The 16,156-nt window shown below is 38.4% G+C and overlaps 1 protein-coding gene across 2 annotated transcripts in view; it reads left to right on the top strand.

Moving 5' to 3' along the window:
* APP (amyloid beta precursor protein) overlaps window positions 1-16,156 on the top strand; it is a 195,840-nt gene that overhangs the window by 102,835 nt on the left and 76,849 nt on the right. For both annotated transcript variants that reach the window (XM_015880829.2, XM_015880839.2), the window contains exon 6: window positions 11,323-11,525. In XM_015880829.2, coding sequence (XP_015736315.1) covers window positions 11,323-11,525 — 203 coding nt within the window. The remainder of the gene's footprint in view (window positions 1-11,322; window positions 11,526-16,156) is intronic.

Genomic DNA, 16,156 nt, shown 5'->3' with positions numbered 1-16,156 from the left:
CCACAGTCATTTAGTGCCCTGACCGGCTGCAGTAGTGCAGAGTCCTGGTGTGTTATGCTCTAACCTTAAAAGAAGCTGCACAGGCCAGACAGGCAATTTGTTTGTCTGCTTCTGGCAAATATTTATGGAAAATTCCTGAGTTAAACAGTGACACGTAGCAAGTAATTGTAGTAGGCAAGAAGTAATGAGTATACAAGAGTCAGTATAATAATTTTAAAAGCCAAATTTTATGGGCTTTTGTCATTTCTGTACTTGAAAAATTGTCTTGCCTACTTTAGGCGCAACTATGACCAAGTTCATCAGGACTCCCTTCTTTGCTCGCTGGTTGAGTGCACCTGCTAGTGTAGGTTAGCAAGGGCTTTAGGGATGAGATTCCTACTGCTTCTTAAACCCTTCAGTTTCTACAGGTTCACTCCTAGTTTAGCTAGTGTTCCATGCCATTTTGTATCTTGTCCATTCTTCCCTCCTTCTGTCATTTCTATTGCTCATGTTGTCCTGCAGTGTTGAGTGAAAAATCTGTAGCTTAACTAGAACCAGTTCTAGGCCCAGAAGGTATATCTTAAGAATGTAGAAATAGGATATCTGGAGTCACAGTATCACAGTCTCACAGTCTCATGTGGGTTGGAAGGGACCTTAGAGATCATCGAGTCCAACCCCCGGGATCTGAGCCCCTGTGTAGCAGAGCGGCACTTCTACCACTTGCGCCACAGGGGAGATTCAAACCCGGGCCTCCGGTGTTGCAACGCAGCATTCCTACCACTGCGCCACCAGGGCACATGGTCCTGAAGGTTTTGGTATTCTAAAGCTAAAAACAGTGACATTGATCAAGAAAATGGAAGGTGCTGATGCTAAATTCTTTGTTGGAAATAGTCACTGGAGGAAAAACAAAATTAACATTTTGTCTCTGTTGAGTATTCATCTGTTTTCAAGCTATCATATTACTCACATGAAAACAAACAACAGTGAATTATCTTCTGTGTAAGCTCTTTCATTAAATTGGAAAGTCAATTTCTAAAATGTCAGTGAGAAATCCTCCAGTGGGAATCTCCTAAATGATTCTTGGGAAAAATAAATAAATAAATAAATAAAGCCAATCACATCTACTCCTGAAGCACTCGTAAAGCTGAACTAGATCTGAAACTAACAAGGGGTCTGGGCTGCAGATTCTCACTTACAAACAGGAAATGACTTGCTTTTGGATGGATAAACAAGATTTCCCTTTTTCTGTGCTGTGCCTGCAGGCTGTGTGTACCCTTGAAATATTCAGGAAATGGAACTTCATGCCAGTGGTGCAGGCTTTGCTTTGAAGGGAGGTTGGCCATCTGTGACACGAGCAGGGAGGGACACAACCAGAGGCAGTGTTCTCCTTGACTGTCTTAACACAAATTGTTCTTAATTGTAGGTCAGTGAGCTAATGTGTATACAAGAAGTTACAAACTTGCTTATTATTAATTGCCTTCCTCCCCAGGTTAAGTTCAATAGAGATTAACAGCAGTTGTTGAAATAGGTGAACCTGATATCATAAGAATCGTCCATCATCAAACTGATATTTTAAAGAAATGGGGTTAATATAGGGGAGATGGTGTGGAACGTGTTCTGATTTTTGAAAAACAATATTTCAGCTAATTGGTCAGAAGTTCATATCTCCTCAATGATTGTAGTTAGAAACTGGAATAAAGAAGTGTCTTATACCCGTTATAAAATACATCTGCTGGTTTTAACACAGCTAATATTAATATGGTACAGCTTATCTAAGTTCAGTTTTTATAAGTATTTTCATGATAAAACTTAATTGCTTTTTTTAATAAATTTAAGGCACTGTCAAGTATTAGGCATAATACTACAGCTTATGCTGAATGTCTTTTGAAGTATTTTGTCCTACGAGCATATTCTGTAAGTGATTAGCATATTCTTTATTCTATTAGCATATTGTGTCTTACATTCTTACGTTAATTATTTTTGTCTCTCGTGTAGATGATTTCTTAAAACTCAGATAATTCACAATGTCTTTTTAATAGCATTTTTTCCTTTCTAATGAGGATGTTGTTAAAATCAGAAAGCATAAAAACACTGGAGTGTTAATGACTCTAGAAAGTGTGGTAGGTGTTGGATTTCTTCTTAGGACAAGAACTTTCAAATGGAATTGATGAAACAGCGTGTTGCTTTGAGGGGTAATTGCAGCGATGCTGAGTTGGCAAATCTAATCACCATTTGAGTACAAAGCCTTAGCTAGAATGATGGATGAGACTGTGGGTGGAGAGAATTAATCTAATTGAGAAAGTGATGAGTAGGATATATCCATGCTTTTGTGACCCCTCATGAGAGCTAGCAAACGCTAGATGTGCAAACTACCTATGTGATTTGCATGAATGTTCAGCCTTTTTTCAGAAGGTTAATAGCATCAAACTTGGGGTATTTAATAAATAGTAGACTTTGAGAGAAGGATGATGCTTTCAAGACCTCAAAAAACAAAGTTATTAGTTGCAGTTTTTTCTTTAAGTAATAAAAGTATTATAAGCAAAAATGTTGCCACTTGTCCGACACTGAAATGTTGGAGCAAAAAGTTCCCTGTATACATTTGGGTATATGTATTTGTTTTGTAAACAACTCGATAAACTGTTCTGATATTTCTCCTAGATGTTCTGAGAAGTTCTTGTGACATAAAGGTGTGTACCATCCCATGTCAAACAGTGCGCTATGTATTCTTGATGAAAGAAAAAACGGGAAGTGAGAAATTTGTAGCTGGTTCTTTCAACGTGTATTGTTAAACCAGGAGATCTGTATGCCAATGGATTCATGACTGGATATTCCTCCATAAAGTTACCCAGCAGTTCCTGCTCTCTTTTACCTTTCAGTGATGGAGGTTGTTATGTGGTCTACACTAGAAATATGAAATCAGTATTAGGATGCTTTGTGGAAAAAATTCCACTTCTTGGAATATTACAAATGCCATGTAGTAGAGCATTTTCTGTAGTAAATGCTTTTTTTCTCCACGTGTTAAGAAAGGCTGCATACCCACTTCTGAATATATGAATGAAAACAGTCAACGCTTTTCTGTTTTACTGACAGATGACATTTCTAATCTTAAATTTTTTTGGCTCTGGTTGCATAATAACATGCCATTTTTTTTCACATGGGTTCTCTGTTTTTATCACTGCTGAGGAAAAATAGCTCTGAAATTGTGATTTGAGTAAAAAAGAAAAGGTTTAAAACAGTAAAATGCTGACCTGGTGAAGAGCTTGGTCTGGCTGCATGAGTGGAGGGGATCCCGTCAGCAGCAAAAGCTGCTGAGGGAAGCTGCATTTAGAAAAGTTAAGATGGCATGTTCACTGAAAAATGTTAAGCAACATCTTGAGTTGAGCATCCATGGTACCTACATGCTTCTGGCATTTTTTATTTGCTTTCTCCATTGTAAAACAAAGATATTATTGCAGTTTGGGTCTGTAGTTACCATGTGAGGGTACTGAGGTGAAGAATTCCACAAAGCGCATACTTATTTGGCTTATAGTTCATATTGCATACCTCAAATAAGCTGTGAAATAACAGATTAGACAAAGAGACATTGAGCAGTCCCTTCTGATTACAGCAGAGGTTTTGTGGAAGCAAATGCGTTGTAACAGATCCAGGGTTTCCTGTTGATTCTCAGGCTGGCTGAAACAGAGACACACAGATGACCTTTACCCTGCCATACCATGTTTCATCGCATTTGGTCTTCATGGTTTTCTACTGTCAGGATTTTATATATGTTATTTATTAAATATCAGAATGCTCTGTGATCCTGATGGGCTTCATGTAAACACGTTTCTAGTTCTGAGTTTCTCTGCTTTTTTATTTTTTTAATGTTCTGTTTAAAAATGAGACTAAAACATCTTTAGTTCAACTTCTTATTCTTTCCACTGGAGTTAATGAAAGCAGGCAATTTTTTGTTATCATTATGTATAAATGTAAAAAAACCCACACTCTAAAAGCAGGAAGATGAAAGACATTAAGAATCACATAATTCTGTTACTCTGTTGTTTGGTAAAGTCTTCAGAACTCAAAAGCAGCCTGTGTAACACTTTGTGAAATAGCTGAGTTCTTTATTGTTGTTTTCTATTCGGACAGGTGAAAATATACAGAATGGTGATCTCTGGAATAAGGAAGAACAGAAAGGAAAATGGAAAATAATTAGAAATCATAAAATGGATGCTGGAAAAAATGTTAGGCAGTATGAATCTCTCATGATTTGGTGCATGGTGGAAGATGTCCATCTGAATTCTTAAAATTTTGACTGAAAAAGTGTTCGTACATGCCCAAATGTCACATTGTTCCTTTGTGTAGTGGGGTATCTATTTTATATGCATATTTTAACCCAGGCCTAATGAAAATAATTAAGGAAGTTTTAAGCAGTTTCTGCTTTTGGGGTCACTTACCAGTCAGAGCAGAAACATCATGGCTAAGGTACTTTGTGGGTCATACTCTTGATTCTGTAGATCACTGTAATTTTCCAGACTTTGACACAAATAAGCCACTTAAAAGATCAGATATGTAGACTGGGGGTCTGGCATAACCCTTTTCTTTCCTGGAACTGTGCCTAATCTCATGGCTAAATCACAGTTTAGTTCCTGTCCTGCTGTTTCCCCCCTCTCTGTCCCAGTATTTGAGGGAAAAAGGTATTTTTAGTGCAACTCCTTCCTCCTAGACTTTCAAGGTGAATGCTAAAATCTTCATTTTGTTCTTGGCTTTGTCTTTCCCTCACCTACACTAAAACAAAACTCCCCTGGTGCTCATTTTCGCACAGCTAATATGCTCACCTTTACCTTGAAGTCAACTAGTGCACCAAAGTCAAAGTTAAATATTAGAAGTACAGTGATGTGAGCACTCATGTTCCTAAGTGCACCCTTGGCTTAGTCTTTAGCTTTAAGTAGTTCCTGCATTAAGTCATATGTTTAATTAGTGGCACTGTTCAGAGGAATGCAATGCGTGCAGTGGTAGGTTCACACCTGGTTTGTGAGAAAACTCATCTTTCAGTCAGAGGAATGCAAGCTTTGGATAAATGCTAGGTGGAAAATGCCCAAACCTTTGATGTGCATGTTTGTTGTGAGGAAATTCGGTTCCTTGCCTGTTAGCTTTCTAATTTGCTTTTAATCAAAAGCCTGGTAATTAGGCCAGGTCAAGTGCACTCGTTTTGTTTGGATTCCAAGCATTTGTCATACTCTTCTGTGTTCCTGTTCTGTGTTTTCTGTGAAGATATTTACTCTAAGACACATAGAAGTTCGCAGCTGGATCCATTTCCAAACTCACATTTAAAGAGCTTTATGCTCTGCATCTTTCCTATATACTAGAATGCATATCTGAGTTTATCATTAATCTTTTGGTAGAAGCAAAGTTGTACACAGGCTGAATACTTGAAAATCCAGCCCCATCTCATGTTTCCTGAAGTTCATTTGAGAGGAGCTGAAAAGGCTATAGAGAAGCACAAGATGCCGGAAAGTGGGATGGTGGCACCTGTAGCAGTCGAAGTTATGGATTCATAAATTACTCTCAGCTTCCCTTGCTGGGCTGGAAGAGCACAGGCAGCAGCTTATGTGCAGTAGTTGTTTGTCCTGTATTAATTCCCTTGGCTGTCTAGAGCAAACAGCAGCTCCACACCTGCCTGAAAGGAGGTTGTTACAAGGTGGGAGTCGGCCTCTTCTCCTGGGTAGCAGTGCTAAGATGAGAGAAGTGTCTTCAAGCTGCACCAGTGGAGGCTCTGATTGAATATTAGGAAACATTCCTTCTCAATAAGAGCAGTGAGGCAGTGACACAGGCTGCACAGGGAGGTGGTGGAATCACCATCCCTGGAGGTGTTTGAGGAAAGGATGGATGTATTACCTGGGGACATTGTTTAGTGGGCAATATTAGTCATAGGTGGATGGTTGGACCAGATGATCTTAGCAAGTCTTTTCCAACCTTAATGATTCTGTGATTCTATTTATTCAGTTTTGTTGACTGCTAAAAAAAAAACCAAACAACCACAGTGCAGATGGAATATATTCACATTAAAACAGAGTTTCAAAAGTGTAGTGAATGCTAATCTTTTCAGATTTCAAAACATCTGTCTTCCACACCTTTTCATTCTGTTTTTTCACCTTGTGATGAAGTATGTTTCTATTCAAGTTGTTATTTGGCAAGATTGTGCTTTAAGTACATCCAAATGGATGAGAGTTTATTGCAGACAAAGGTGTGGGGCACTTCCCCAAACCACTAATTAGTTCTTAGTTATTTGTTATCGGCAATTGAAAGCTTTGCCAAATTTTTGTCTGAAGGTAATAATTACAGATGGAAATCTCTTCTTAAAACATAGCTTGTGCTGCAGTCCCAAGAGCCCTAAAGCACAGTTGGAAAGAAAACTTAATTGCTCTCTTTATTTTTATTCTGTTTTTGTCCCCATTGTAGGTTACTGGAATACTAAAATCAAACCTTCATCTTCTGTTTCTCGTTTCTTGATCAGCAAGTGAATGTTGTTCACTTTCATTTGTTTCCTTTTACCAGTCTTTCAGTTTTGTCTTCAAGAAGTAATAGGAATATGCCCAATTCTGAGTGAAGTGAATAAACAGTATATTGATGTCAGTTCTTACTGAAGTGATGGATTAAGAAAAGAAAGTTATTAGATATGCATAAACAGAACTGTGCTTTAAGCACTGTTTGTAACCATGTGCCTGGATGCATACTGGCAGTAGCTGTACAGTGGTATGTCTTTTAGAAACAGAAATAAGCTCATTGGTATGTTTTTATTTATATCAGTGTTGGAAATGGGACTTGCTACCTCTTAAGGCTGCCTGAAACTCCAGTGCCTCTGCAGCATCAGAAATAGTGCTACAACTGCCAAACTTGAAGTAATGTGTTTCATCACACATAGGAATGTAGATGATTCCTTTAAAAACCCACTGCACTGCTTGGATGCTTGAGGGAAGTATTATTTCCATGAGAAAGGAATGAATTTTAATAACCCCTATGTGGGGAGATAGAAGCAGGAGGTTCAAAGCCATGGTGACCTCTGTGTCCACCATTGAAGGAAATGGTGCTGCCTGGTATGCCAGAAGTCTCTGCTGGCAGCAGAATGAGGTACAGTGATGTTCTGTATGAAAACAGCAAATATTATGTCTGTGTTCAAGGCTCAGAATTAACCTCCATTGTTTACTGCTGAACTGTTAAATTCAGATGGCGATGTTATGGCTTTACAAATCTGTGAGCCTGTCAGTGTATCAAGTAATACTTTTTGAGCAGCCTTTGAAAAATCCTGTCACTGGCGCCACTTAAGCTAAGGCAAAATGTCAACAGTATCTTTTAAACGAAACGCTTCAGTCTGTAGAGCTAATAAAACCCTGCCTGGAATAGTGTCAAGGGAATATATGGAAATGTTGTCAAGATGCTGTGAAGAAGAAACAAAACTGAGACATACTCGTTAAGCAAGAAGGTAAAATGTAATAATAGTAATGGGAAGTAAGCACACATGCTACATATATTAAAAATCAGGGATTTCTGAGAAAAATACCAGCATCCACATTCACCTTTTAGTAAGCTTCTGTTGGAAGAAGGTGGATGCTGAGGTGAGAGGTGTGTACAAACATTGTGAGTCTCTGTGTCTGGGTGTGCAGGTGCTGATGGAGAAATGCGAAATGGTACTAGAGCATGAAGTATGACATGAAGAAACAGAGCCTCATGCAACGTGCAGCAGAGAGGTTTTGACACCATTCGGAAAGTAGATGTGTCAGTCCAAAAGCTGAAGTATGACTTTACTCCTCTGTTGTTCCTCTTCACAATCTTTGAGAAAGATCCAGGATATTAACAAAGATGAAGTCCAAAGAAACAAAACCAAGGTTTATTCTTCTTGTTGTATTACAGGAAGTGTAGTAGATTTCATAATACTAACAGTGCCAATTCCAGCTCCTGTCTTTGTGACAGAAGTCCATCAGGTTTTAACACTGTTTATAGATAATAAGACTGTCTTAAAGGATAAGGCTCAGTGTCCCCTCACTGGCACACACTGGGATTCTTCCTTCTTCCCAGTGGTCCTTGGCCCCTGAAGAGTCATCTTAAGCCACTCCCACATTAAATGCTGTTCTTGTGCATGTCATGACCAAGTACCTCTTTGAAGATGTCATTATTTTCTGCTTGCACTGCTGAGCACGCGTGCTGTGATTGAGTCTTAGGAGCACATGAATTAGAGTACTTGCACTGATTTCTAATATAAATGGTTGCTTTTTTTTAACTGTTAGAGCTGGCTAGGATAGGTCCCTCACTGTTCTATATTCATGTGATTTGGTCTGTGTTACTGTTTTGTTTATGATACCAGTCCCATTCTGGGTATTCAGTTTCGCTAAAGGAGAATCCTTCTGAGAAAGTGCAGAGCACTTTTCCCCTTGCACTTTTCTTTGAACAACAGGGCTACTAGGGAAGAGAAAACCTTGCAAAGCCTAATTTCAGGTATCCTATTTCTTCAAGGTATCCTACTTCTTCAAGTATATAGCAAGGTTTCACTTCCTTCTGATAAATTGCTAGAGAGGAAATGAGGGACCACTGTGATGGTGAGCAGAAGCAACTGGCAGAATTATCTTCTTATATCATACTTCTGTCATGCCCCCCTTAACACAAAAAGCTTGGCCTTGATGCCAAGAGTTTTCCAGTAGAATGCTGGAGACTGACATAGCTGAGTTAATTGCTTTTGTGTAGCTAAAAACAGATGGTTATTGGATGCATGCATACAAATTATTTTTGAAGTAGCTTTCCATGTGACTAATTGACTTTCCTTTTTGTTTTGTTTATTAGTGTGAGGTGTTGAGTGATTGGATTGGAGGGGTTTTTTTTGTGTTTTTTTTTTTTTTAACTTTATGAACTTGGTAGTATCTGAGAGTGATCGCTTATGTGAAAGGAAAATGAAAAGTAATTGCATTTTCTTAGAAGTGTGTTGTATTTGTTCCTGTAGTTATGGCATAGCCTGTCCAATGCTCTAGATCAAAATCTGGGCACCTTACACTCAGCACATCTACTCTGTAGGTAGCCAAGACTAGAATCCATTTATCCTGAAGATCAGAAACAGATATTAGAACTTAAAATTTCATCTCCCTTTGTCTATTCAAAAGGTTACAGTGTATGTGTAGCAATTATTTCACACTCCCAGAAAGGTTTAATACTTTGTAATGGAAACAGAAGAATTCTGTTACTCAGAAAGGATTTCCTAAGAACGAAGATGGCAATTTTGGATATACTGAAATTAGAATGCCAGAGGAAGACCATATTGTAGAAATGCTGAAATTTCTAATTTAGTTCTTTGAAATGAAGAAACTAAGAGAAAAACCTTGAGATTTTGTACCTTTTTCAGTCTTCCCCATGTAAACAGAAACAGGTAATCACTTTTTCAGACTCTTCAGCAGTTTATCTTTACTATACCCAGTAACCTGCCTAGGCTTCACTTAGTGAAAAGCTTCATTGTTTAATCCTTTCCTGTTTTGAAAGGCCATTTATTTTGAGGGTGAGAAACAGAGGATGTATGCTTGTTCGTATATGTCTTAACATTTTCCTAGTAATCATGCTTGTGGCATATGAGATTATTTTCACTGTTTCCTAATTTCTTCATAACACTTTTAAAAAGACCATTCTATCTTCTTTTTTGCTTTGAGTTTACTCTCAAAGCTGTACTAGACAACATATTGTAAAGTGAAATGTGATAGTGTTAGTCTTCAAAATGAAGTGAAAGAGGCAAGGTGTTAACGTCAAATAAAAGGCTGTTCAAGCATATGTGATACCATGAAAAAAAGGATGCAAAACCTCTTGTGTATGACGCTGATAAAAATTCACTGTATGTTTGAATATTTAAGGATAATTTACTCATTAGCAGTGAATTTCAAGAAGAGGACAGATTAACAAATGTGAGACTTTCCTACAGCTGGTACAAGGTTAGTAAGTCTTCCTAAAACAGCAATGGCAGTCAGTAAGTTTATGTATTTTGGCCTATTGCCTGTATATCATACAGAATTATGAGCAGTTCTAATCTTCTTGATACATTAAGCCACCAAACATGTTTGGTAGCTGACTGCAGTATTCCTTCTTAGTGCTGAAAACTGATTAAAGTCCTGAGAATTTTACATAGCTGCACAAATTGTTGTTTAGGTTCCTATGATATATAATGAGATTTAACTCAATAATTTGAGGTTTCTTTGTGAGCTCAGAGGTTTGCTTACATTTCATACAATCATGGCTTGGGTTGGAAGGGACCTCAGAGATTGTCTAGTTCCAACTCCCCTGCTGTGGGCAGGATTGCCAACCACTAGATCAGGTTGCCCAGGGCTCCGTCTGATACATGACAGCTTAGTACTGTAAGCCTTGCAGTGTAGCTGAGCTGAGCTTGCCATGCTGAGTGGCCATACACACTGGCTGAGACAGTGACCTTATCAGGAGAACCGTGCAGTCTTCAACATTTGGTCACCACAGCTCTTGTACAGAGGGCCAAAACTAGAAGGTTCTTCTCTCTTTCTGAATAATTGGGTCCTTGGTGTTGCTGCTGTGTCCGTTGCCTGCTTTGAGGTGCCTAAAGAAGACAAAGCCACAAATAGAAGAGCTAGCAACAGTCAGCTGAAGAATGAGTTGCAGCCCTGTGTCAGCTGTCCCCTCCCTCACACAAAAAATTTGCCCAATGTCTTTTCACTAAACCTTGTGGAAACTGTTTTTTGCACAGTTACCTTAAAAGTGGCTTTTCTATTCACAAAATATTGTAACAATAGAATAATAAAAAAAAAAATCAGCAGTCATTGTAGAGAATTATAGGTCAGCTAAATGCTTGTTTTGACACTGAGCTGTACTCTGAGGATGACAGGCAAAGTAGCCCTTAGCATGTCTTTGAATTAGGTGTCTCCTGGGTGAGAAAATCCTGAGGAACTCTCCACTTTCATCTGTGTATGAGCTCAGGCATTTTGAGCTAATTTGGGCTTTTTTTCAAAATATGAATTGATTTGTTGATGGCAGAATGAAGCAAGTGTATTTGGAGTGTTATTCAGCTGTCAAAATACAGTGTTGCTGATGAGAATACTTTTTTCCATCCCTGTGTACAAAGAGGAGAGTTCCAGTCTGGTATCCTGATAGTTTTCTCACAGCATTGCTAATGCTTTTTTTTTCCGTCTAATTTCTCATTCACTGAGACATTTCAGAGTCCCTCACTATCTATGTTGTTTTATTTAAAGGTGGAGGAGGGAGATGGGGAAACAGGTAACTTCCTGTCCTTACGGTGTTGCCATATAAAATGTCTCACTTAGCGCTTTGGAATCATTTTGTTGCTGATGTATCATTTTAATTTTCTTTGTTTAGTGATGATAAAGTAGTAGAAGAACAACCAGAGGAAGATGAGGAGCTAACTGTTGTGGAAGATGAAGATGCTGATGATGATGACGATGATGATGGTGATGAAATTGAAGAGACAGAGGAAGAGTATGAGGAAGCAACAGAAAGAACTACCAGTATCGCAACCACTACCACCACAACTACGGAGTCCGTGGAAGAAGTTGTCAGAGGTAAATTCATGGGCAGTAGCTTGTGGCTGGAAAACTGTTCCTACTGCTTTGTACATTTGCTCTTTTTGACAAGAAATGTTCCGAATAGCAAAATACCCTAAGCTGCAGCATCATTATGTTTTGTCTTCACTAATTTGCAAGTTTAATCCCTTCCCCTTTCCTTTTTCCTTTTCAAGTATTTGGAAGTGTCTGGTCACTTGTATGGTTGGTATTGTAACTGAAGTAGTGTTTCTGTTCTTTTTTTTTTTCCAATTGAAGTAACATTCAATAACTTAACTTGACTGCCATGTGTAGCAATTAACACAGAGAAGTTGTATATGGGATGTTTTGCATTTGTTACAGAATAGCATGTCAATTCAAAGCAGGAGCTTGGGCCTTTTACCCTAGTCAATGGGCAAAGCAGCACAGAATTTTAAAGGCCACACTTCTCCTACAATATGTATTTGAATGAGTTGTTCTTGAGTTTCTGTTTTTATAAGAACAGTAGTATATGATGTAAATATCTGTAAAATAGACAGTGATTTTTCTGCAGTGCTTACAGCTCTACCTGTAAGGGCTGTGGATGATGGCAGAAGATATGATTAAAAAGTGAGAGGATTTGGGACTTGCAGGATGCAAAGGCAAAATGAGATGGGGCAGTAATCCATGGTAGTGGTGCTTGCCAGAGCAGGTATGGAAAGAAAAAGCAGGGGGCTCCTGGCTTTGATTTCTTACACATACACGTGACAGAAGAGTGCCAAAGAGAAATGCCCTGGAAAAAGGAGACTTCCTTCATTTGTTTTTTTCTATTCATTGTCTGTGTAGGTCAGGTCTCTCATCAAAAGCATTAATGCTTTAGTAAAATGATTTGCAAACATTTCTTTCTTGGACTGGAAAAGCATTCTTATGCCTTTCTCTCTTTTTTAACTGTCTGTTGAGTGTTTTGCTCAATTATTGGAGATCCAGTTCAGTGAGAATGGAGTAGGATGAGATTATATTTAAATCTTTAAACCAATTAAATACATTTCCATATGTGAGCTTTCACCACCTGGGAATAAAGTGCCCTGTTCTGAATGGAAAATGAATATTGAGAAGGAGGGGGAGAAAAAAGAACACTTCATTTTAATGGGATTTTGGATGAGTGGAAATGAGGACAAATTAGGTAGAGCTCGTTTCTTTACTGAGGCTGACATTTCAAAGAGGTTAAGATGTTTAGCCTTCAGGAAAATAATATGTAATAATATGAATGTAAAATACAAAAAAAAAAAGAAGAGGCAAACTATTGAAGAAGCTACCTTTTAAAAATCTGTTAGAAATGCACATGATTGCTGGCTGCAATGAAAAGCTATTATCCTGTTTCTCCCAAGTCTAAAATTTTGCACCATGGTGACAGAGAAATACCTGCTGCTGCAGATGAGGTGAGGGCTGTCTGTTATCAATATAAATTCCCATCATAGCTCTGCCTCAGCCCTTCATACTTTCTGACCTCCAGCCTTCCTGGGGCTTGGAGAGTGCTGAGGCTGGCTCTGAATGCATCCAGCTGAGCTGCACCATGCAGAATGTTTGTTTGCATCCCACAGAATTTATCATCTTAGCCCTTACTCCTGCTTTTCTTGCTGTGCTTGAGAAAACACTTCCCTTAGGGCTCCAAGTCCTCCTGATGCTGCCAGCAGATCCACACAGAAGCTTCTGTGGTAAGCATCCACTGTTCATAAAACGTGTCATGGGATGCTCTTCACAGACACTTTACAGCTATTTTTATGTAGGCTTTATGAAGCTGTGGCTAGTACCATGTCATAGCATTAAAGAACCCAGTGTGTAGATTTGTCCCATTTTAAAGGAGTTGCTTTTCAACATGAAATCAACAAAGATCAAATGTTCTAAAACCATAAATTAAAGTCTAATAGAGTCCTTTCTTTCCCAAATCAATGGAATAACTGCAATCAGCCATAAATAATGGAAAAGCTTAACTGTAATGTTACACTTTAAAGACACCTAGAGCTATTGTAGAATCAGTTTGTCAGACAATTTTATTTCCATACATACTTTATTGAATTATGATCAAAATAGCAATAGTGCATCTATTTGCAAACTTCTTTGCAGTGAAATGGATGTTATGGTCTTGCCTAGAGAGTGAGCAAGGTCACTGATAGGACAGGCTTTTCATTCATTTTTTTAGTGCAGTCTTTTCATTCATTTTTTAGTAAGCTATAGTCTTTATTTTAAAATGTGAATAAACTTTTCCTAGCACATTACTTGGCAATATTCACTTTCCTGCTTTTCTTGAGGGACCATCCCTACTCTCAGTTCACATGGAGTAGGGAAGCAGACTGAATTTAGACTTGCAGGTCTGCTCCTGCTGGAGTTGAGGTGTTAAATCTAGTTGATGGTGAGTCTGAGGTTGCAGGGATCCACAGAGTTAATAGCAAATCTGTATTTATCTCTGTTGGTCACTAAGAGATGTTATCACAGAATTTGTGGTCAAGAGAGTGTGGCTCTTTTATAAAACCACAGAAGAAATCGATGGCTCTTGATTCCAAACAGGATGAGGAGAAATGGCCTCAAGTTGCACCAGGGTGAGTTTAGGTTGGATATCAGGAAAAACTTCTTTTCAGAAAGGGTTGTTAAGCACTGGAATGGGCTCCCCAGAGAGGTGGTTGAGTCACCATCTCTGGATGTGTTTAAAAACTGTTTGGTTGTGGTGCTCAGGGACATGATTGAGCTATAGGTTGTTCGTTAGGGTAGTATCGTTAGGTTGTGGTTGGTCTCGATGATCCTTAAGGTCTTTTCCAACCTGAGTGATTCTATGATTCTATAGGGAGTGAGGGAGGTGACTTTTTCTGGTGGCCGGTTGTAAGCAACTGAGCATTTTGCTGCTGTCCCAGCTGCATAGTGGGTTTTGAGGAGCTGTTTCTGAGCCATCCAGGCTCCAGGTAGTTCTTACAGTGTGTGACTGAACGAGCAGTCTCTGCTCTCTCACCACATGCAATTGTTTTTGAGGGTTTTTTTCTACTCACCTTCAGTGCAGCAGGCGATATTAAAAATCAGTCTCTCTTGGCTTACAACAAAGAATAAGCATTTTGGATGTGATGCTTCCTGTCAGCATAGCAGTCAGTCTGGTCTCATTTAAAGGAAGGCAGTGGGGTCAGCACAGCAGCCTGGCAAAAACATTTGGCAGCTTCTTTGCATACCGATCAGCAAATGTGGAAGATTCAGCATAAGCCTGACCTGCTTACTCCAGTACACAGTGCTGCCCTTTTGCAATCAGTTGGGCATTCTCTAACTCTACTGGATTTTTTTTAACAGTTAGGAAACGAGTTTATCACTGGTGCTTGACAGGGTATTTTTGCTATGTTTACAATCAGGAGTTGCAAGCAGGATATCATGTGCTTGCTTCCTAGCAAGAGAAGAGTAGACTGATGTTTGTGTAATAGCTCCTACCTTTATTGACCTAGTATACGTCTGGCATATTTCTGTCTTTTTTTTCCCCCACTGCAGATTTACGTGTCTAAAAGACCTAAAATCCATTCATTGACAGCATTTTGAAGGCAAGGGTGGTTAACCCTGGTGGTTAGACCCATCAGCTGTAACTTTGGGATAATATTAACAATTTTAGTAGCATTAACTAGATTTGAAATGTTATTATCTTGCCTTTGAATTAATACTTTCTTGTTTTTCATTCCCTTCAAGACTGTGCAGTATGCTGTATTTGGAAAATGATAATGTGTGGTTGTATTCCATATTAAGAATAAACTCACATATCGCTATCCAAATAGTGCACATTAATTTAACTCCGCTGCGTTTTATTATGAGATCTTCATTAAGAATGATAATCTACTGTAGCATATGAGCAGGATCTGATAAAATTAGCCTAATGGATTTGCATTAAAATAACTGATAACTTTTGGTTAGACATTATAATTTAAAGCTCTGCTATTTCACTGCAACTTAATACTTCAAGATATATTGGAATTAAGGAGAAATCTTTTTTATGATTTACTAGTCTTGTTGATGGAAAAGCAATATATTATTAATATTCTGGGTCAAGGGTAAATGTGGTAAATAGTAAACACAGTAAGGTTAGAGGATCAGAGTGTGGTTTCACTTGAATTATTTCCTGCTAGGAGAAATCCTCCAGGAGCCTTCTTCCCTACATGGAATGTCATTTTACTGTATGGAAGCAGATTTAAGTTTAATGCTAAAAGATTGGCATGTGCCTTTGAGGTAAATCCTCGCATACTCCATGTCCTGCCATGTTCACATAATTGCAGTGTTTTTGTAGCAACTCTCTTTTTTGAAAAATGTAGGTAAATTCATGACACTTTATGGATTGACACTTAACAAACAGGAGTTTTTGTTTGGGTTCTGGCCATCAAGAGTATCTATTTGTCATCTTGGTTCAAAGTGTAATTGTTTTACACAAATAAATAGAAACTATGTTTTCATGTATAAGTTCCACATGAAAATTGTGAGGCTTTGTGTTCTAGCCAAGTGCACACACACTTATTTATTTATTTATTTATTTATTTGTTTGTTTGTTTGTTTTTCATGTATCAAATATTCTTCAGTAGATTAAGAATAAACATCAGAGAGAAAAATCCAGTCTTTGTGGCTTAGGATGGGAAGTGCAGTCTTAAATTTTAAGGACTGTT

Source organism: Coturnix japonica, chromosome 1 (genome assembly GCF_001577835.2).
Source record: "Coturnix japonica isolate 7356 chromosome 1, Coturnix japonica 2.1, whole genome shotgun sequence".
Lineage (NCBI taxonomy): Eukaryota > Metazoa > Chordata > Aves > Galliformes > Phasianidae > Coturnix > Coturnix japonica.
This window is presented reverse-complemented; position numbering and strand designations above follow the sequence as displayed.